This window comes from Paroedura picta, chromosome 10 (assembly GCF_049243985.1).
Source record: "Paroedura picta isolate Pp20150507F chromosome 10, Ppicta_v3.0, whole genome shotgun sequence".
In the NCBI taxonomy this organism is placed as follows: Eukaryota; Metazoa; Chordata; class Lepidosauria; order Squamata; family Gekkonidae; genus Paroedura; species Paroedura picta.
Window position 1 is genome coordinate 62,514,109 of NC_135378.1, and position 21,089 is coordinate 62,535,197.

A 21,089-nucleotide genomic window follows, 5' to 3' on the forward strand; every position below is an offset into this window, starting at 1 on the left:
GGGAGGCCAAATGCGCGCGTGCAGCGCGCCAGCAGGAGGGTGGTTGCTCAGAGGCAGGGAAGGCGGGTCTCACGCAAACGGGTGCAGTCCTGGGTTAAGGATGACTGACAGCAGTTTTCTCTTAGTCTTTTTCTGAGGCGTCACTGTGTTAGTTGGCTGCAGCCAAAACTACGACTGACTGATTTAGAGACTGACACCCCCTGGCTACATAGACCAAGTTTAGGCTTTTGTGAGTACAGAATGACAACATTTGAGCCCCATGGCATCTTTAAGACCAAGACAGACTTATTCAAGGCGTGAGTTTTCGTGTGCATGCCCACTTCCTCAGATGAAGCTCACGCCTTGAATAAATCTTGGGCTTAAGGGTGCCATGGGACTCAAATTTTGTTGCAACTACAGCTAGTAATATAAAGGAATAAAATTATATGAGATAGAACTAAGAACTATTGGCAAAGTGTGTGTGGGGGGGGGGGGAATGAGAGATAAATGTAATTGTTATTTCCAGGTCTAAAATGTGTAAGAGTTAGGCAGGATAATCTTTATATAGTCAGAATAATCGTATGCTGCTTCTCTAGAGGGAGCTGAAGAAAGCAATTAAAAGTTAAAGCAATCAAACCCATAAGCAGCACGACCAACCAATCGATAATCAGTTTCTAATGAAACATTGACATTTCAATGGTGTTCACATAAAACGAGCCTGCAACCTTAAAACGTCTTGAATATGAAGTTTACTACTGTCCCTTATCACATTCTCAAAAGATAAAAGAAACATCTTTCTGCAACTTAAATATCCTACTTTTTATGGCTTTATTTTTATTTATTCATGTAATTTATATACCACCCCTCACTGTAACGTCTCTGGGTGGTGTACATAAAACCAATGGGGAATGGGGAAGGTACATACAGCATTTGGAACAATATGAATAAGAAAGATATACACAGTTAACAGCATAACATATGGGTAACTATAAACAGTTGAAGGAGACAATGGCAACAGTAGGGACATACTAGTTGTCAAGGTTGCCTGTAAGGGGACAGGCTGTAGTGAGGTCCCCATCTTTGGCCTAATCTGAAAGCCTGGAGGAAGAGCTCCATTTTGTAGATCCTAAGGAACTGTTTGAATTCCATAGAGCTTTGATTTCATTGGGGAGTTTGTTCCACCAGGTTGGGGCCACAGATAAGGAGGCTCTGGCTCTGGTCATGGCAGGTGGGCTTATTTGGGGCCAGGGATCACCAGGTTGTTGGAATGGACAGAGTGAGTTGCTCTTCGGGGATTATATGCAGGGCTGTCTTAACACATGGGCACACTGGACAGTTACCCTGGAGCCCCACCAGCATAGGGGTCCCATGCTAATCTATGTTTGTATCAAGTGCAAGGCTCATGCTATATTGTCCAAAGGTTTGTGTTGATTTGCTTATTATTATTCTTTTTAATGTTTAAACTCACACTTTTCACCAACTTTTGTTGAAGGCACCAGTAAATAGAAGTTTAATTTACTAATAATTTATGTTTTTATTCCTGTGAGTAGTTGTGTAGGTAGGGCCCCAGTGCAAAGTTCATTTAGGAAAGAAACAAACATACAATAAATAACTTTTTCTACCGCTAACAAATTTTCATAATAGTTGCTGGTATCACAAGGCTGCAGGACTTTTAAGCACTGGGGTTATAAAACGTGTAGTTTTTAATGAAAAGACATGGTATTATTTACAAAACATCCAGGTCTTCAGAAAAGGAGCAGTGGTCAGTGTTCCATAACAAAAAGGAATTGCAACCCAGAAAAATAATGCCTCAAAACTCAAATACACTCTCAAGTAGTGCTGCTTTTCTTTTCTCAGAGGAGTTTTGGACACAGCTCCCTCAAGCACCATTGGTGAAATTTGTTCTCTGCAATTTGCCCCTAGTCTGTGTTTTCCTCTCCCCTATTTGTAAACTGTAATTGGTTTTCAGGTACAGAAGTTACTTATATCCCTTTTTAGTTATTTCTATCCCAAGAGAATATCCTATTGATTCTAATGCAGTACTGTAATATATATATATACCTACCAAGAGTTTTCATAATTAATTCATGCAGTTATACATAAGATATCTAGTAGAAACATATTTTGCAGGGGGAAAAAGCATTTACTCTGTCACAAGTTGACAGGCCTGAAGGTCATGGATTTGCTGCATCAGGCTCTTCATAGCGAATGCAATGCAATTTATTGGTATATTTTTCTGCCTTAGCAACTCAACAAAGCCTGTAATCTTTCCCATCATTTAGCTCTAGCATTGTTTAAGGTCCTACATAGAACACTACAAATCTCACACAATATTTCCCTTAATTAAATTGTATGTTAATCCTATGCTGTTTATCATCACTTGGGAGTAGCTCTCACCCACTCTGAATGTTCTGATTACTTTTTAATTAGTTATTGTTTTTATACCAGCCTCATAATTTCTTTTTCTGTTTCCTCACTCCTCACCCCACCAATGTACACTTAGTTGTTTCGAATGGAGATCTCAGAGCAGTTTTAATTCACAAAAGCTCAAACTGGAATAAATTTTGTAAATCTTTAAAAAGCCACTAGACTCCTCTTTAAATTTGTTGCAATAGCTACCTAGGCAAAACACAGGCACAGCACTTTTTAAAAGCTTGCTCTGCTGATCCTATTACATTGAAATTAATGGTATTTGTGTGTGTTCAATTTGAATAGCATAAATTTCAGTACTGTACTCAAATAATATGTATTGGTAAAAAATAGCCTTATAAGCAGGCACACTATAATACCAAGAAAAAACATGCAGCCCATTTTGCCCTGAAGCATTATTAGCCTTTAGTAGTATTAGTAACCCACTCACATCCTTACTGTAGTACAAAGTCTGTAGGACTTTAAAGATATTTCCTGAAAAACAACGTACTAGGTAATGGAGTTTTTTCACAGAAACTCAGTACTATTTAAGCTTCAAATGCTTCAGAGTCATTCAAAGGATGTTGCACATTCTAAAAGGCTCATGCTAAACCCATCAAAGCCCTCATTTCAATACATTTAGCTCATATATTTAATATGATAATCCTGGGGTGCCAACTTGAATTTATCACCAGGTTTACTCATTTGTGGCCCTACCCTGTTCCTGTTGCAGTGAGGCAAAAAACTCTCACAGTATTTATCAGAAACAGGATGAGCTTCAACTCTGATTTACATTTTAATGAATTGCTGACTGCCTTCTAAATCTTACTGATTAGATTACAATTTGCACAATAATCTCTTGTAGCAGGGGTAGTAAACCGGTGGTCCTCCAGATGCCAGTGGACTACAATTCCCATGAGCCGCTGCCAACATTTGCTGGCAGGGGCTCATGGGAATTGTAGTCCATGAACATCTGGAGGACCACAGGTTGACTACTCTTGTAGTCCAGACATGTTATAAACAGAACTTGTGTGTTATGTGCTGTCAAATGACTTCCAGTTTATAGCAACCCTATGAATTAATGACCTCAAAGATATCCTAGCATTAACAGCCTTGCTGAGGTCTTGCAAACTGAATGCTATGATTTCCTTTATTGAATCAATCCATCTCATGTTGTGCCTTCCTCTTTATCTACTGCCTTCAACTTTTCCTAGCATATAAATGTAACAAACCCAATTTTTGGACCCTTTTAACCGCACACACATTTGTGTAAAATAGCTAACTGCATAGGCATATAGCTGTGGTATTTAAGTTGTGTTTCATGGTATCTAATATTTTGCTTCAACTTATTGAATGGACTAGGGGCCAAACCTGTTGCATTCAGGAATACGACGAGTGCTAGATGGGGGGTGGAAGAACTCTGTGGATGGCCTCTCCCTCCCCCAGGCTGGAGGCCACTGGGAAGGGAACTCACTAGCAGGGGCAGGGGCAGCTCTTATACAGCAGAGATCTGCAGCCTCTGGGCCTCGGAGGGAAGTGGAAGGAGGAGGGGGTGTCAGGGGTGGGAGACTGGCTGCTGGACAGAGAGGCAAGCCGTTTGGAGGAGGAAGCACTCGGGTGGGACAGCCACTGTGAGTGGGTGTTAAGTGTTGAGTGGCTCTTAAGCCATGAGACATGCTCCTCCTCCAAGCCTTTACCAGAAATATATTATGTGGAACAGATGCTGTCACACCAACACCTGCTTGTTTTAGATGATATTTTATGTAACTTTGTAAAAATGCTAACTTGTGCAGGGCAAGAAAAGGACAGTTTGAGGTCCTGATAAAAACAGTAAGTTAACATAGCAGATATAAGCAGTTTGAGATAGAATGCCTAAGATGTAGAATAAAATTTTAGTCCAGTGGCCCCTTTGAGACCAACAAAATTTAATTCTGGGTATAAGCTTGTTCTGCAGCTTCAGACCAACATGGCTATCCACCTTAAGAGGATCCAAGATGTGTTAATATTAAATGTTCAAGTGGATACTGTGTATTTAAACTGATGCATTGTGGATTTATGGTTTATACAGATTGTGATTTATATAGACACTAGCTTCAAAGCCCGTTCCTAAGAACGGGCCCTGAAAGGGTCCCCTGGCCCCTGGCCAGGCAGCTTAAAGAGGCTTTGGGCTGCAGCTCACAGCCAAATCAAGTGGAGCGTGCGGGGGCTGGGCAGATTGTTAGCAGGCCCAAGACAGAGCTCCTTAGCAGGCAGTCAGCAGGCCCAGCCTAGCAGGCCAGGAGGCCCTCATTAGCAAGCCCTCCACCACGACCCTTTGCCCAGGGGCCTCTCACCTGCTGCTGGCTCCAGGCACTGAGGCATCTGAGAGCAAAGAGGCTAGAATCCAGGGCCGGAGGGTGGGAGCCACAGGAGCAGGGCTAATCAGGGCAAAGCTGGCTGCACCCTGATTGGCCCTATTCCAACTTGGACAGCCGGACATGTCCCGATCCCTAGGCTGTTTCAGAAATATACAGAGGAACAACAATGGGTAAGGATTAACATAGGAGGAGATGCTCTTGCAATTCAGACTTCTATGTGTTAGTCCTGGAACCATGTTGTATTCCCCGTCTGCAAGTAACTGTGGCTTAGTTTTATACCTTATCTTCCTTATTCCCATTGCACTCCAATATGTTGCATGGATCATCTTGACATTTACTCTCAGCAATATTCTATAAATTGAATAGCTGGAAATGAACAAATTGCTTCATTTTCTTGTAGTTAACAGGTCTGTGACTGTTAATAATAATGAGTCACTTTGAAAGAATAAAATAGGAGAAACAGTTCTTATCCACTTCTTGCCCTAAATGAAGCAATTTAAAATATGTTACAGAACATGCACCAGTAGCCACAATGCAAACTCTACTTCCTGCAATCAGGGGAAGCTGAGTGTTGGTTAACAGCCCTCCCTTGTCCAACAGACTGACGGATGCTCCCCACATGCAATTTCCAATAAGGGGACTCTAGCTGATACTCTCCATGCAGATAAAACCACAACCCCCCCCCACACACACACGTTTATGAATATCATTTATTACCACTGTCAAATGCTTGTGACTCCTTTTCCTTTTCATGATAAAAATCAGGTTAATTCATGAAAGCACATGACAGCAGAACTAATGGGAAATGGACAGAGTTCTAAAACTCTTTGCAGTGGAGGGGGGAATGCTGTCACAGTGACCCCACCCCCCAAATGGAGACCACTATTGGGATAGTGGGCTGAGGCATGTTGAACGGAAGAGCATTCTAAGTTATAGCCCCCTCCCCCCAGATTATATACTTACTCAAAGGACCCAGCTGTGGCTTTTGCTACCCGTAGCATATTGTCATTTGCCATCCAAAGGCAAATAAGCAGCCATCCGCATATAAGTGCTTTGCCCTAATGCATGACAGAGAATACTGAGCAGGTAGAGACCTACCCAGTGTGGAGGCACAGTGATACGTGTGCTACACCTGCTGGCTCCTCAAGCCAGGCAGTACTCTCAGGCACAGGGGCTCTGTACTCTATTAAGTATTTGTGGGAACAGAGAGGTTGGTAACTGCATTCTATCAGAACTCCCTCACTGAAGCAGTTCAGTAGAAGCTGCTGCTCTTTTATTCTCATGATTGGTAACCTTCCTTCCATTTGTTAGCCACTTCAGATGTCTTCATAGAGCCAGGAGACAGCACTAAAGGATCAAAGCTACGAGCGCTTCAGTCCTACACGGATGGATGGATGGGGGCAGGATCTGCCTTCCCACTATGGGCTTAGCCCTGGAACTTCATCTTCATCTACAGAACACTCTCCTTATTTTGATCTTTTCAGACGCTAATGCAATAATAAACTCATCAGGTGCACCAAAGCATTCATCCGGTTAAGAGCCTGCCTTCTCCCTGCATTTATTGCTGTGCTGTCAGAAGACCACATCAGGCCTATTAAGTTGATGCGGGACTGCTTCTTTATGATATGTGGTAGTGTTTGATGAGTCATTCATTGCAAAACACATTTACACACTCTGTGACAAGAAATTCCAGAAACAATCTTTGACAGGTGGGCAAAGGTCCTTCTTTTGTCAGTCACTAGTTCTCTGTGCGCCTATTTGAATGTATGTGTGTGTGTGCATGTCTAGAGCAGCTAACAAGCAATTAGGGATCATGGATGGCTGAGGAAGTCAGATTTAGAGGTAGGGAGAAGAAAAACCATTAGGCTGTCACAGCTCAAATAAGGTCTGTGAGCCATCAAAGAGTGAGAAAGGGAAACTGACTGGAGAGATCCTGTCTCACGCTTAGTGCGTAAGTAGGCTAAACAAGTGAATGTATGGAGGTAGGGCCTGCATCTCCAGAGTGTTAAAGGGGAGTGAACCTGTCTCAGAGCTGTCTTCTGGGGCTATCATATTGGATGCTATTAAATATTTGAGAATCCTGAAAACTTTAGCGGGAATCGAATGTACGTAGCAGCGTGCAGGATTGTAGATTAACGTTAGGAAACGAACTCAACCCAATATCACCTTGCATTTTCTTGATGTCCCATTTCAGTACTGACTTATAAAGTAGCAAAAGCTATTTGACTCTGCTGCTAATCATGTTCCATCTTAACTAATTTTTTCCCCTTTTGTAGCTTTTACATGTTCTTCCCCCTCTATCTACATCATGCCTGCTGTTTTCTAAAATACTGATGGCTCTGGAATTAGTTTTGGCATGTAATTTATTCTGTGTTCAGATTAGAGGCTGTCAGCACATTAAACACTGAAAGTGGCCATATCATTAAAACAAATCACCCATTGTGAAACAGTGGCACTGTCTAAAGGCACTGGAATTATTCCAGAGTAAATGATTTTGGAATAGCAGCATTAAGCGGCATTTCTGCGGCCCGCTGGAAACAGCCTAAGAAGGTTTAAGCGAGCACAGAATGATTCTATTTTGATCTGCTGAGAAAGCATAATTCCACACAAGCACAAACCCTTCCTAGCGCAGGATGCAGATTTCTTTGTCTAGATTTTGACTGGTGTTTGTCTCAAGCTCCACAGCGATGCATAATATCCTAAATTTTAATAGCTACAACAAAACTTTGTCAATATGCCTGAAAATGACACACGCAATGATATTGGAAGCTTAATGGTTTACTGCAGGCAATGCTGATATACCCTTCAACATACTTTAAAATTCTTCAGCATACTTTAAAATTCTTTATCATTTATATTACACCTAGTAGAAATGAAGGACAGACACCCCTGTGAGGGTCGGCCATGCCACTGAACATCTTGAACAGTGGCATGGTATTTACAAAGTACATCAAAGAATCACTGATAATTAAAATAGTATAAAATTTGAAAACATTCCAGCCATAAGAACCAACATTCTAATTTTAAAACTCGCAACAACAACAACGGCATGGATTTCTGTGTAGCCTCCTACAGTAAAAGAGAAAGTGGGGGGAATAATATGTTACAGAATGAACTATATTAAAACTGACAACCATTGCAGATATCCAAGTGCCAGGCTTTCACTGCTAAAAAGTGAAACTATACTTTAATTTTACCGATTTTGACGTATTGATTTAAAGGTCAGAAGGAGAAGAGATAAATAATCAGCTACCAATTGCTGCCATTTATTTAGTGCACTAAATTGTTTTGGGTTTCAACTTGTCACCTGATTCCGCAAGGCTGATTTGCATGCTCAGAAGAGTCAGAGAGCTAGTGGAACTATCATTTTTAAACTCGAATGCAGTTATATTTTTTCTACACCAGTGGCAAAAACTTAGACAATTTTATAATGAATAGCAAAAGATGATCTCTGCTCCTTGTCTTCATGAATATTCAGGCAGCCAGCGCAGCCTGTTTTTTAAGGGACTCGTTCTTTATTCAGAAAATGTGTGTGTGTGCAACATTCTCATTATGACACAACATTATATGCAATGGAGTAACAAGCTTGAAACTCTTAAGAAATTAGTGTTTATTTCTACCTTTTGTTTCTTTTCCTAGAAGATATGAATATTTCAGGGCTTCCGACTAATTTCTCCAAATGCCTCCACTTATAGTTTCCCTTTTTTGGTCCTTGCTGCTGGAAAAGATAACTGGAATGTTTGCTTAGGTATTAATGTCAGGCAGATTGTCAGGGAAGCAAAGAATGAGAAAAAGCTGTAAAATTCAGAATGACTGGACTTATCCCATGCATGGTGCATGTAAGAAAAGAATAAGTTCCTAGAAATATGCACATCTATAGTCCGTTTTATTTGTTGCCTTTTCTTCAATGCGGACTCAAATTATCTTACATTTTTCTTCTGACCTTCATTTTATCTTCACAACAATCCTGTAACGTAGGCTTGACTGAGTCATGTATGACTAACCCAGGGTCAGCCATCATGCTTCCATAACAGATCCTAGCAAAACACTCTATTCCCTACAGATATTACCCAGCATTTGCTGGCAGGGGCTCATGGGAATTGTAGTCCATGGACATCTGGAGGGCCACAGTTTGACTACCCCTGTTATTATATTTATATACTGCCCTCCCTAGAGGCTCCCCGGAGGCTCAATCTGCCTGTTGAGAATCTGCTTTGTGCGCTACCACTACTGGACGCTCAGTGGCATGACAGTACCCTTTTAGCAGAGGTACCAAGATTTTGAAACTTTCCTACCAGAAACACAACTGGTACTTTCTGTCACAGATTTAAGAGCAATTTAAACATACCACTTACAGAAAACATTTGGATGACCCTGGCTGGCTATAGTTTCAAACTGGTTCTGGAGGCCAGTGTTTTGCTTTGTTTAATGCTGCTGCATTATAAATTAAAACTAAGTAAGGAGGTGATTTTCCATCTTTCTCCTCCTCCTCTAGCTATGAGATCAGCATCCGGGGGGGGGGGGGGGAGGAGTTATTTGGGCCACAATCATAAGCCTGGGGGAATAGCTCTATCTTGCAGGCCCTGGAGACTGATTGAGATTCTGCAGGACTCTTACCTCCCTCAGGAGAACATTCCACCTGGCCATGGTTGAAGCCAGTTTCACCTTTTTGGAGCCAGGAACCTGAACCTGAGCAAATGTTGATTCAAAGATCTTAGTGCTCTTGGGGAATATAAGGGAAAAGATGGTCCCATTGATACGTCAGGACTCTTCACTCTGTGGGTATGAATTTACTGGTTGTCCCAGGCCTCCGGGATATACACCTGGCCTCGACTCAGGCCAGGGCTTTTTCAGCCTTGGTGGAATGAGCTCCTGGAAGAGCTAAGGGCCCTGTCAGAATTGTCAGCTTTCTGCAGGGCTGCAAGACGGAGCTCTTCCGCCAAGCGTATGGTTGAGGCCAGGGCAGTACCTGGTGTTACCAACCGAGGCTCTCTAAATTGAGGTCAACTGGGTTCCCTGCTCCCAGTGAAACTTATTGATCCATATGCTGAAGGGGGAGCGGTTGGGTATTTTATTGTTCGCCATCTTGTTATGCTATATTATATTTTTGTATTAAGGGGTATTTTAGGGGATTTTACTGTATTTTTACTGATTTTGTAAACTGCTGCGAGACATATGAGAGTGGCAGTATATGAATATAAATATAAATAAATAATTATCAGACAAATATTCTTGTAAGCTGCTTCAAGGATAGTGTATTTGAAATGGTGGGACAGTTTTGAATTAACAGTTGGAGAACATAAAACCATGAATTAATTAGGTACAGTTCATGGCAGTCCTAAATTGGCGGTGGCTAAATTGTCCTCTGACTTTCAATAAGGCACAATTCTGGAAGGAGACCATTATCCTTCTTCCCCATTCCCTGCAGAGCCAGGCATCCCGGCGTGAGGAATAAAGTAGATGTACAATGATTCTTGCCCCCCTGCTTGGGAATACCAGTGAGCTGTTAAAGCGCAAGAGGGCATAAATGAATCCTTGCTGTGACAAATCCCACTTGAGGCTACGGCTCTGTATCTGCCGGGGAAACCTGAGAGACGCGTTTCTCCAGCCAGGCAAAAACTTCAGCACCACCTGCAGCCTCGTTTCCCTTCTGCAGGCACAACAATGGCCCCGTGATTGAAACGGCCCCATTCCGAGGCAGGAATCAAAGCTCGCCCCGGGCGCTATTAATCCCCTACACGGGCGCCCTACATGTCCTCCTTTTCTCCCTCGCTCTCGGTGGGGCTTTTCAGAGAGACTGGCGGCCACGGCTGCCGTGGCTAGAGTCGCAGCGGGGTATAATCCTCAATTACATCTTTCGGTACAATCCCAGATCAAGATTTGTCGCCCCTCCCCACCCCACCCCTCGTCATTTCCCAGGGGGGACGGAGAGGGCTCCGGGAGAGGCGCCGGGGACCGCTTTCCAGGCGGCAGCGGCGGCGGCGTGGGTGGATTTAGGATTCTGAACGAGGCGGCGAAGCCTGGCAGGCGATCCGCTCCCCCCGCGCACGGTCCCGGCCGCGCCAAGCCCCATGTTCCCGGGAGCGCCGCAAGGCGGCCGTGCACGGCGACCTTCAGGAGGGGCAGCCGCATGGGCTCCCCGGGGCACTAAAGGCAAGCGGCGGGCGGAGCAGGTGGGCTGAAGTTGGGCTCCAGCGGATGCCGGGCGCACGGGGCACTGAGGGAGCGCTCCCCTCCGCGGGGCAGCCTGGCGCCGGCGCCCGCAGCAGCAACAGCGGCAGCAGCAGCAGCAGCAGCATGGAGTGGGAATTCAACTTGCTGGTCTACCTGGCGCTCTTCTTCCTCTTGCTCTTCCTGCTCTTCCTGCTGCTCTTCGGAGTCATCAAGCAGCTGAAGAACTCCGTGGCCAGCACGGGCGCTCTGCAGCCGGGCCGCCACTCCCTGCGGGAGCCCTGGGGCTTCTGCCGCGAGCAAACCCTGTGAAGGAGCCCGCCCGCCCGGCCGGCCGGCTCTAGAGGGCGCCCGGCAATGCGCCGGCGAAGACGCCAGGCGGGACGGCCGCCTCATCCCCGCCCTAGGGCCCAGAGGACGGCGACGGGGAGCAGCCGCCCAGGTGCCTTGGTCTGTCGGCGGGGGGCGAGTTGGAGCTCAGCGCCCGTTTCTGACATGCTGCGTCGCCGGGCGGGCCGCTTGCCCCCGAGTTCTAAGTATGTTATTTGGAATTAAGGGTTAGCTTAACTCCCCAAAGCTTCACTTTGCTGTGTGGAAATGGGACCGACAGCCTTTCCCCTTGCAGGGCTGCAGGGCTGTTTGTTTTTCAGTGTTGCAGTCAACCTGTGTTTCCTCCAGATGTTCATGGACTACAATTCCCATGAGCCCCTGCCAGCATTTGCTGGCAGGGACTCGTGGGAATTGTAATCCATGGGCATCTGAAGGACCACATGTTGACTCCCCCTGATAATTGTACTAGTGACAGCACTAGGGATGCCGTCCTCCAGGTGGTGGGTCCTGGGGATCCTGTGGAATTGCAGCTCACCTCCAAATTATAGAGATTGGTTCCCCTGGATGCTTTGGCGGGTGGACTTTGACCCCCCCCCTGGGTCTCTGTCCTTCCTAGCTCCACCTCAAAGCTGGTAACCCTCCCCCCCCCCAATCCCACAGCAATGGCTAAGGTGAACTGGCGATCTATGACAGCTCCGAGGGACTTTCTCCACACTTCCAGTAGCCTCTCCCATAAATTCTCCATTTAGTTGTTGTGTTTGAGCTGACTTGCATTTTTGGATTCCAAAGAGATTCTGAGGAGCCTGAATACCTCTGAGCACCAATGCTAGAATGAAACTTCAGGGGAAGACCTTGGCCTCTGTGCCTCTTTCCTTGGCTTCTGGGATAATGTTCAAATAGGTGGGCTGTGTGCAGGTTAGATCCAGCGGGCTTGTTGTATGTTCTGAGCCCCTTTGTCTTTTGTCTGAAAACTAAGAAAGAGTCTGATGATGTTTTCTTATTTAAGTATAGTATACACACTCTACAGTTTTATCTGTGGCTAAATATCTATGGGTGCAATCCAGAACCATTGCAAAGTAACAAACCGACTCTGGCCTCCTTAAAGGTAAAGGTATCCCCTGTGCAAGCACTGGGTCATGTCTGACCCTTGGGGTGATGCCCTCTGGCGTTTTCATGGCAGACTCAATACAGGGTGATTTGCCAGTGCCTTCCCCAGTCATTACTGTTTAGAGACTGACAAAACTGTAGCAGAAGTTAGCGTAAGCTTTTATTAAGTAGAGCGCACTTCTTTTGACACAACGGATGGCTTGGGTTTTTAAATTGTCTTCCCGCCATCAAAGTTTATTGCTGTTTGTTGTTGTTTGCTATTGTTTTCATTTGGGGGTTATATTTTATTTTTATCATATTGTACTGTACTCTTTTATTCTTTTACAGTCAACCACCAGAAGCTGGACTGGTTTCGGGAGTGGTGGGGATAAATAGGAAGGAAGGAAGGATCCTGTTGGATCAGACCAATGGGGCATCTGGTCAAGCACACTGTCTCAGACAGCGGCCAAATTACTGCCTTGGAGGGCTAGCAAACATGGCACAGAGGCTGAGCCCTTCCCCTGAAGTTTCCTCCTAGCACTGACAGAAAGAGGTTTACTGTCTGATTGGGCAGAGGTTCCATTCAGATACTGTGGTTAGCAGCCATAGATGGATCTATACTCCATTCATTAAACTATTAGCTGTTTAAAGCCCTCTATGTTTGTGGCCATCCTTGGATCCTTTGCCTGTGAAGTCAACATTTTAATTATTGTGGGGGGGAAATCCTTCTTTTGCATGGACTTGCCTATTGATTTTTGGTGTACTTAAATACTTTTCTGCACTTTACCTTTTCTCTCTCCTACCCTTCTGAAACCAAGAGATGTATATAATTGGTTTCCAGTCTCTGTCAGTATAATTCAGGAGCAAAGTAGGACTGCAATGATCCTCTTTGCTTGCATACTCTAACCTCTTGAGTACTTTGATTCCTATATTTTATCGAGTTCTCAGCATGGGATTGTGGACATTAAACTGTCTTAACATTATATGGTTAGCCCAAATTTTTATTTTGAAGGTTTATTTGGAAGAATGGAAATTCATATGCATTTTTTTTGCAAGCCAAACCCAACAAGAAGCTCTACAGAAGTTCTATGGCAAGGTAACTTGTCTGAAGGATTCACTAATGCCCCGTGTGGTGTATCAGTAATAATTAATCAACTGTAAATACAAGTATTCTGCACATGTTTGAGGGTCCTTAACATGTCTTTCATTCTCCCTTTTTTTGTCTGCTAATCCCTGATGAGGCCTGGCTCAAATTAAGCCATGCCCTTTTATTTTGGGGGATATTTACAGACATATCAAGTTTGGGCAGTTTTAGAGGAAGGATTCTGGATTTTAAAAGGCATTTGTGTTTTTTTTTCAAAAATTATCAGGTATCTAGATTTCAGGTTTTAGTCAAGAGTTGGATGGTCAAACTCACACAAATGCACAAAAGAACAACATCCTGGAAGACCAGATGAGGCTCAGAAAATTGGGATATTTTTAGGATTTCAGAAGTTCTTGGTTTTTCTGACCCTTAATCTTTTGATCAAATGTCCTTGCAAAGCAGTCTGGGAACTGCAAGGTTAGTATATTTGAATGAAGACAATTTTCAGAGGGTGTGTGGGGAATACTTTGTCTGCAGTTTGGAGAGCAGCAGACGGAACAGGTCGGAGGCTAACAGTTGTTTAAAAGAAAAATTACATGCATGGTTAAGTGGTTGTATCTGTATGCCGCTGAAGGCTTCTGGCCATTTTTAATCTTTGAGGCTGATGACTGGACTGTTAATCTTCTTCTGGGAGGAAGCCTATCATTAAGTCCAGGCAATGAGCTCAGTGGCTAAATTCTGGAAATCACTACTCTCAGGGGTGATGTACTAAGGAAGGGGATGCTTCTGGCCAACAGGTTATTGGATCAGATAGCTCCTATGACAGCTGCTAAGACAGCTGCAAGGTCCTGACATGCAAATTACAATGGCAACATTGTAGCAAGCATACTATTGTCCTCAAGTATAGGACTCCTGCATTATAACCCTGACCTATTTGTTGGAGTCTAACATTATTTCATGGGTTGATTAGGAGGGAATTATTGTGGGAGAAACCTAGTTTTCAGTCTTTGCTACTTAGCAATGGGTTCACTGCAAGGCCTGTCAAGTTTATAAACCCTTGCTATCACCCAAAGTAGTTGTTACAAATAGCATTGCCAACAGGCCTAGCTAAGGATGACCTGTTCCTTTAATGAGAAGGTTGTAGGTTGGTAGCTGCATTGGTTTGAAACAGCAAACAGAGTTTGAATCCAGTAGCACTTCTAAGCCCAAGAAAGTTTTATTCAAAGTATTAACTTTCACACAAAAGCTTATACCTAAGATAAAACTTGATTGGTTTTAAAGGTGGGCTCAAAACTTCCACTGATGAGATGTTATTTACCAGGCAGTGTTGTTTATCTCCCTGCCATGAAAAGCTTCAGCCACCCATTTCCACACATTCATTCACTCGTAAAGGGACAGAATACCCCTTCTTCATGCCTGTGTCTGGCGTACCAGCCCAGTCAGGTCTCCTCAGGTAGTGAAGTTTGAGAGGGCATGAGCTGGCACACAGATTCATGTCTAGTAGGCTGGTTGATCCAAAAAGGTAGGTTTCCCACACCTCAGCCTACATACTTTGGGAAGTAATCAGACTCAGCTGCCCTGCTGGCAGGTGTTAAGATCCTGCAGCTGCAGTGTGTTTTGGCCAGGATCCTGTGAGGAAGCATTCTCCTCAGCACTCTACTCTAGACCTACAGGGAAGTTATGTGCAGCCAATTGGGCATTTTGTTTCCTTTGTACTACCTCAGCTTAGGCCTTCCGTTGTTGCCATTCCTGAAAAATGAGAAAGAGTCTTGAGGCTGCATGCCTGGATTTGAGCCCTGCCTAGTGGAGGCCTAGCAGCTGACCTGGGCTGGTGGAAAGGCTTCCTTTGCAGGGTCTAGCGGTGTGGCTTCTGGTGCTGCTGGTATGGGCTTGGCAGGTGTTCCTGGCAGGCACCTCTGCTGTGCTGGTTCCTCGGGTCCTCCTTAGTCACTCACCGTGGCTTCTCTGGCTCCATCCTGAAGAGTTCGATTTGTTGTGCTGGTCAGAGGAGGTCATGATGACAGCCTGTTTTGGTAACCCTAGGTGCAAACTTTGTGAAGCCCTCTTCTCATAGGAAACAACATAGGACATAGGCAGTGCAAATTGTATATATGTATTTAGAATGCCTCTTAGTGAGTTTTCTGAAGTGAATCAAAAATCTGAGCACAGCTAATGAAACTATCACAAAATTTAATCAGTTATATGGTAGCAAATTTGAAACATAAAACTTTAACCAGAAAGCATAACCATCAGCAATTAACTAATCAGCCATAGACATGAAAGCTGTACTTCCAAGAACAACCCAGGAAAAGCAGCACAAATAACAAAGTCCAATCAAAGGCAGAGGGAACAGTAGCCCTTTCAAGCCTGGCAGGGCTGCAGTGCATAGCACATTAACACAGTATACAAGCTTTTGGTGGAAATCCAGTGTGTAATGGAGAAATGGTAGTGTACAGGGTACTTGGTCACAGACCCTGCAGAGAAAAAGGTGTGTGTAGAGAAAGCTAGCCATAATCTGGATGGTCCAAGGCTGAAAAGGGTCAGCCCTGAGTCAGCGTTTAGATGGGAGGGCATGAAGAAGCCCTGGGTTCCTATGCAGAGGCAAGCTATAGTAAACTACCTTTGTTCATCCCTCACCTTGTAAACTCTGTGGGGTCACCATAAGTTAGCTGTAACTTGAAAGCACTTAACAGAGAAGCACTTAATCATCATACTGTAATAAGCTTTTCTTGCCTTTCTAACACATGTTTGTGTTGGACTTCTGCTGCTAAGAACAGCATAGAAAACACATTGCTGGATTGGGTCAGACATAATAATCATCCTATGATTTTTTTCTTACTTAAACCTTCCTTCTCTTTGAACCATGGTCCAGGATTCCAATGGAGACCCCACTTGCCCTCAGCACGTCTTCTACATTCTTAGTGGCCTACATTTTTTCAGGAGGGACCACTTTCCCAACAATACCTGGCAAAAATGCACAAATATTTCCCTGGCTCGTAGCATCAGAGGCTGAGTAGTTACCCTGAACATTTAGCTGCCTCAATATCAACAGTTAGGCAGTGCACAGAATTGCTATGCGTAATAATGCAGCTGCCTTGATTGCAGCTTGCTGGCTCATGAAAACCTAGAGTTTCCATTCCTCTGGTGCTATTGCAATGAGGTGGTAAATGTTTTTCAGACCATTGTAAAGAGTTTGTATGCCTGCCTCAGATGTTTGAGAGCAGAGTAGAAAATGCACAGGCTGATAAATTCTTAGGATGTTCGTTCTGCCCATTACGTTAAATTAATAATGCAGTTCAAAACTAACTGATTCTAACTGTTTAAAGAAATACTGTTTAAATAAGTAAATAAATAATAGAGCTGGTAATGGGCAGGAAATAAATAGTGAAAGAAGACAAAAAGGCCAGTGATGGACAATCAAGATTGAATTAAGAATACCAAAGGAAGGAAAAAGCATATGTTTGGGCTATACTGGGCAACAGGAGAGAGAAGTTCAGGTCCGTTGGTTGTCCAATATTGACAGAACAAGGAAAACAACAGAAAGATGGGTGTGTCATGTTGGCTTAATTGACGACTAGTGATTGCCTACATGTATTGATAGAATTGGGAAAACATGCTGTTGTCAGGGTCTTTCCACTGGTTATCTGTTAATTGTAGATGAAACAAGGATGAGTTTCATTTATTTAAATGTATATCTTATAGTCCCAAAGAGCCCTTCAAAGTGTTGCATAAAACATTGCCATGACAATACTGAGCTTTAAAAAAAACCCCAGCCGTACAGAGTCATAATTAGTTAACCCTAGTTTTGTTCAAGGTGTCTTCTAGGGTTGGGTACTTCGGCCACTTTGGCAATCACGGAAGCCCAAGGTGGCCAGTGCCAAAGTGCCCAACCCGAGTGCCTTCACTTTTAAAAGTTCTACGTTATTATTATTGATTTGTTAACTATGTATGTATTAGCAAGATTTTGACCTTACCTTTCTGCCCTGGCCAGGGCCAAATGAAAAGATTTGGATCCATTTATGCTATTGTAATAAACTAAGTGCAAGGAGCCCTCTGGAAGGCACAACACTTTGGGAGATAATGATTTGAACTTTGTTATTTAGGAAGCTGTTCCTAAATTTCATAATCCACATAGCACTTTTACTTCTTAATTGGTCCTTACAATGAGGTTGTAAGGGAGACGAATGCTATACGTGGATATTGGCTTAGGCAAAACCATGCAGTGAATCTGAAGAGGTAGGGCTTGAAACCGTCTTCTAGATATGCTACAGTGCCAAATGGTATCTTTCTAAACCCAATGACTTCAGTGGATTTAGATGGTGGTAAGCCCTGGCCTGAATGGCTCTTCAGCCTGTTCTCCTGAGATCTTGTAAGCTAAGCAACCCAGGTAGGTACTTGAATGAGAGACCACCAAGGAAGTCCAGGGTTGCGACGTAGAGGCATGCAATGGAAAACCACCTCTGAAAGTCTCTTGCCATAAAAACACTGTCAGGTTACCTCAGGGCAGCTATGAGTTAATGACACTTTCTACCACCATCTCTGTTTAGGATTGTATGATCAGTCTCCATACAAAAAAATAAATCGGGGTCCCCAACATGGTGCCTGTGGGTAGCACAGCAACTGCCAACAGTCTTTCTGGTGCCTGTCAAGTAGTTTTAGAAAGAAGATGGAGCCAGGTAGGGCTTTTGCCCAGCAAAGTTTCTGAATTGCTTTGCAGATTAAAAAAAACTATTGCTTTAACAGCAGCACAAAGTTCTATACTGTGTTACTGGTGTTAAATTGTGGCAATCATTTTGTGGCTGGCTCCACCTCTTGTGGCAGCCATTTTGTTGCTGCCCCCACATGCCCTGTCAGAATTCCAAAAATGCCCACAGGCTCAAAAACGTTTGGGAACCTCTGATAGATTCAGTTGGGTAGCCATGTTGGTCTGAAGCAGCAGAATAAAGTTTGAGTTTAGAGGTACCTTTAAGACTGACAAAATTTTATTCAAGACAGACATTATTGTTCAAGGTATAAAGCACAAGCTTTCATGTGCAAAAAGCTTATATCTTGAATAAAATTGTGTTGGTCGTAAAAGTGTCCCTGGCCTCAAATTTTGTTCTGCCCATTCTAATTATGAAACCCTAGTCAGCACTGTATATAGGGGAGAGAAAAATCAACTTATTATGAAGTGCAGAGATGAACCAATCAAATGTGCTGTTTACTTTTCAACTAAGTGCTCATTTGCACAAGACATGGTATTAAAATTGTTTGCTCAGGTGAGATTATCTTTTCTTTCCAGATGGACCTGCTATCCCACTGGGTAATGGAACAAAATGCTGTCCCTGTGAAAAAATGAGACTGTGTTCTTTGGGAACAGTCAATCCGGTTAAAAAGGCAACTGTACTTGGAGATTAGACAAGTAGCCAACAATGGCTCCAGCTTCACATCAAAGCTGATTGTGTTTTCAGGAAGATCTACAATATGCTCGAAAATGCTGGTCGTGTTCTTTTTTCCAAGTCTTCCTCCCCCCCCCCAATTGCTTCTACCAAACCTGGGCCACCCATAAATAACTTTTCTCCTTGGAAATGTGTCCATGACAATGGTAGAATGGCTGGCCTCTTTTTAGGATGCAACATAAGCAGGAATGGAAATTTATACAGCAGCAACCTGCTTCTTGATATTCATTCAATCCTTCCTGCTCCCAATTTGTTTCTTTGTTTTGCAAATGAAATTTGTGCTCTCTTGTGATTTATGTATATGTCTTTCTGGGGAAAAGAATGATGTTGGAAAGAAAACAGCACTTGCACCAAGGTTAAAGAGCCCTGACCTTCACTACTGATGATGAAGAAAAAAATTCTTATTTAAAATCTTTATTCAGAGAGTTCCTTTATACTGGGACATCAGTTGATGCGAAGCTTACAGTGTTTTCCAGAAATGTTCCAACTCCAGGCCTGTCAAGACCCATATGAATGTAATTGAATACAACACTGGTTTATGATCACCTGCATATTTAAAAAGCCACTTCTTGGGCATCTAGCACATCCTGGGTAACTGGACATGCCATCCGAAGCAGGATCACACAATTCTAAATCAGTTGGAAGTCCTGTGTTTAGAAGGGTGGAGCTCTACACAGGAGTATAGTGCAAGACAACACTGATTAAATGGTGAGGTAATTAATCTGTAAGAAACAGAAAAGTAAAGAACTAAAACTCAAAGTGTAATCTATTCCTACAACAATAAGTTTTGTGTTCCTATAACGGAAATGTGTTGGAAATTAACATACTCAAGGTCTAGGTCTATCATAAACTGGTTGATGGATGCAATTCTCTCTTTGAATTCAACAGGAAAAAATGTTCTTTCTCTTTGTGATGTTTGAGATAAATTACTGTGCTGATGATACAGATTTAATTCAAGGCCTATGAATAATAATAAAAAAGGTGCCTCATATGTATACAGATGTGAATAAAAATACAAACAAATATTAAGAAATGGTATCACTTGTTTTGTCTTAATCAAGTGGTGGTGTTTTATGTTGTATTAAAATGGCATATAATTTTCCCCTTCTTATTAAGAAAAGTAGCATTTCCTGTTTGCATTTTTTAATTTTTGAGGACATCTTCAAATGTTGCACAGAAATAAGGGACCTAAAGGCCACTGGTATTTGTGCACAATGTAGGAATATAGTCCTGTTTACAAGATGGAACTTTTTCTGAGTAAATAACAGGATGATACAGTCTTTATAACTTGCAGGAAAAATGAGGAGGGAAATTATAACACTGCAAGAAAGGTGAGGGGGGAAATTGAAACACTGCAATGTCTTCTATAGAAAGTAAGCCAAATCCAGAAACATTTGGTAAAATTGAGCCTCTGTTTTTAGATTATTGTACATGTAAAAGGCTAGTTGATAGTCATTGCATCAAAGGCAAAAAGGAGCTTCAGTGGTTCTCTCCACTAGGTGATGACAAGTTCTACAGCACCAGCGTATCACTTTTCCAGATGCACAGCTGCTAATATGTACTACCCACTGATGGCCAAGTGGTTTTGCTGCAGACGATATTGGCAGGTAATTGTTTCACAGGCTAAAAGGAACTGTTGGCAGGCTGGGACTTGCAAGGGCTGCCAGAGCTCATCTAGAGGCCATAGTTTGTGAGAAGTGTTGCTTCCAAATATGGAGAGGATCTTATACTGAAGTTAATTATCATAGTAATCCTGTATTTGCAGTTGCAAATTACAGGGCCGTTACATGCAGCCTCCGCGCGATTGCACAAATTTCCACGGGTAGCACCACTGCGTGTGCTGCAGCTCAGATGCATTCCAGAGCCACTTGTACTGGCTACTAAAATCAAACCAAATGAGCAAGTAGAAAGTGTTGCTATGTGTGGCAACAAAATTTGAGGCCAATGGCATCTTTAAGACCAACAAAGATTATTTCAAGGCGTGAGCTCACACGAAAGCTCATGCCTTGAAATAATCTTCGTTGGTCTTAAAGATGCCATTGGCCTCAAATGTTGTGCTAGTGCAGACCAACATGGCCACCCGCTTGAATCTATTGTTATGTGTGTGTAAAGTCTTGGGGATGCATCCTCTTGCATTAAATCCCACTCTGGAAGTTCCTGCAGGTGGTGGTGTTTTTTTTTTGGGGTGGGGGGGTGGGAGCTGTGCAGAAATTATGGAGAATGAAGCTGGACCGT

At 43.3% G+C, this 21,089-nt stretch overlaps 1 protein-coding gene across 1 annotated transcript; it reads left to right on the forward strand.

The window, feature by feature from the left end:
- Window positions 1-10,661: 10,661 nt before the first annotated feature.
- Window positions 10,662-11,240, forward strand: SMIM43 (small integral membrane protein 43). The gene has a single exon (XM_077300417.1). The coding sequence runs from the start codon at window positions 10,944-10,946 to the stop codon at window positions 11,226-11,228; it is 285 nt and encodes a 94-aa protein (XP_077156532.1). The 5' UTR covers window positions 10,662-10,943; the 3' UTR covers window positions 11,229-11,240.
- The last annotated feature ends 9,849 nt before the right edge of the window (window positions 11,241-21,089 follow it).

What these genes read in the sequence shown, in the direction of transcription:
- SMIM43 (XM_077300417.1), top strand. Translation starts at nt 10,944, where the DNA reads ATGCCGGGCGCACGGGGCACTGAGGGAGCGCTCCCCTCCGCGGGGCAG.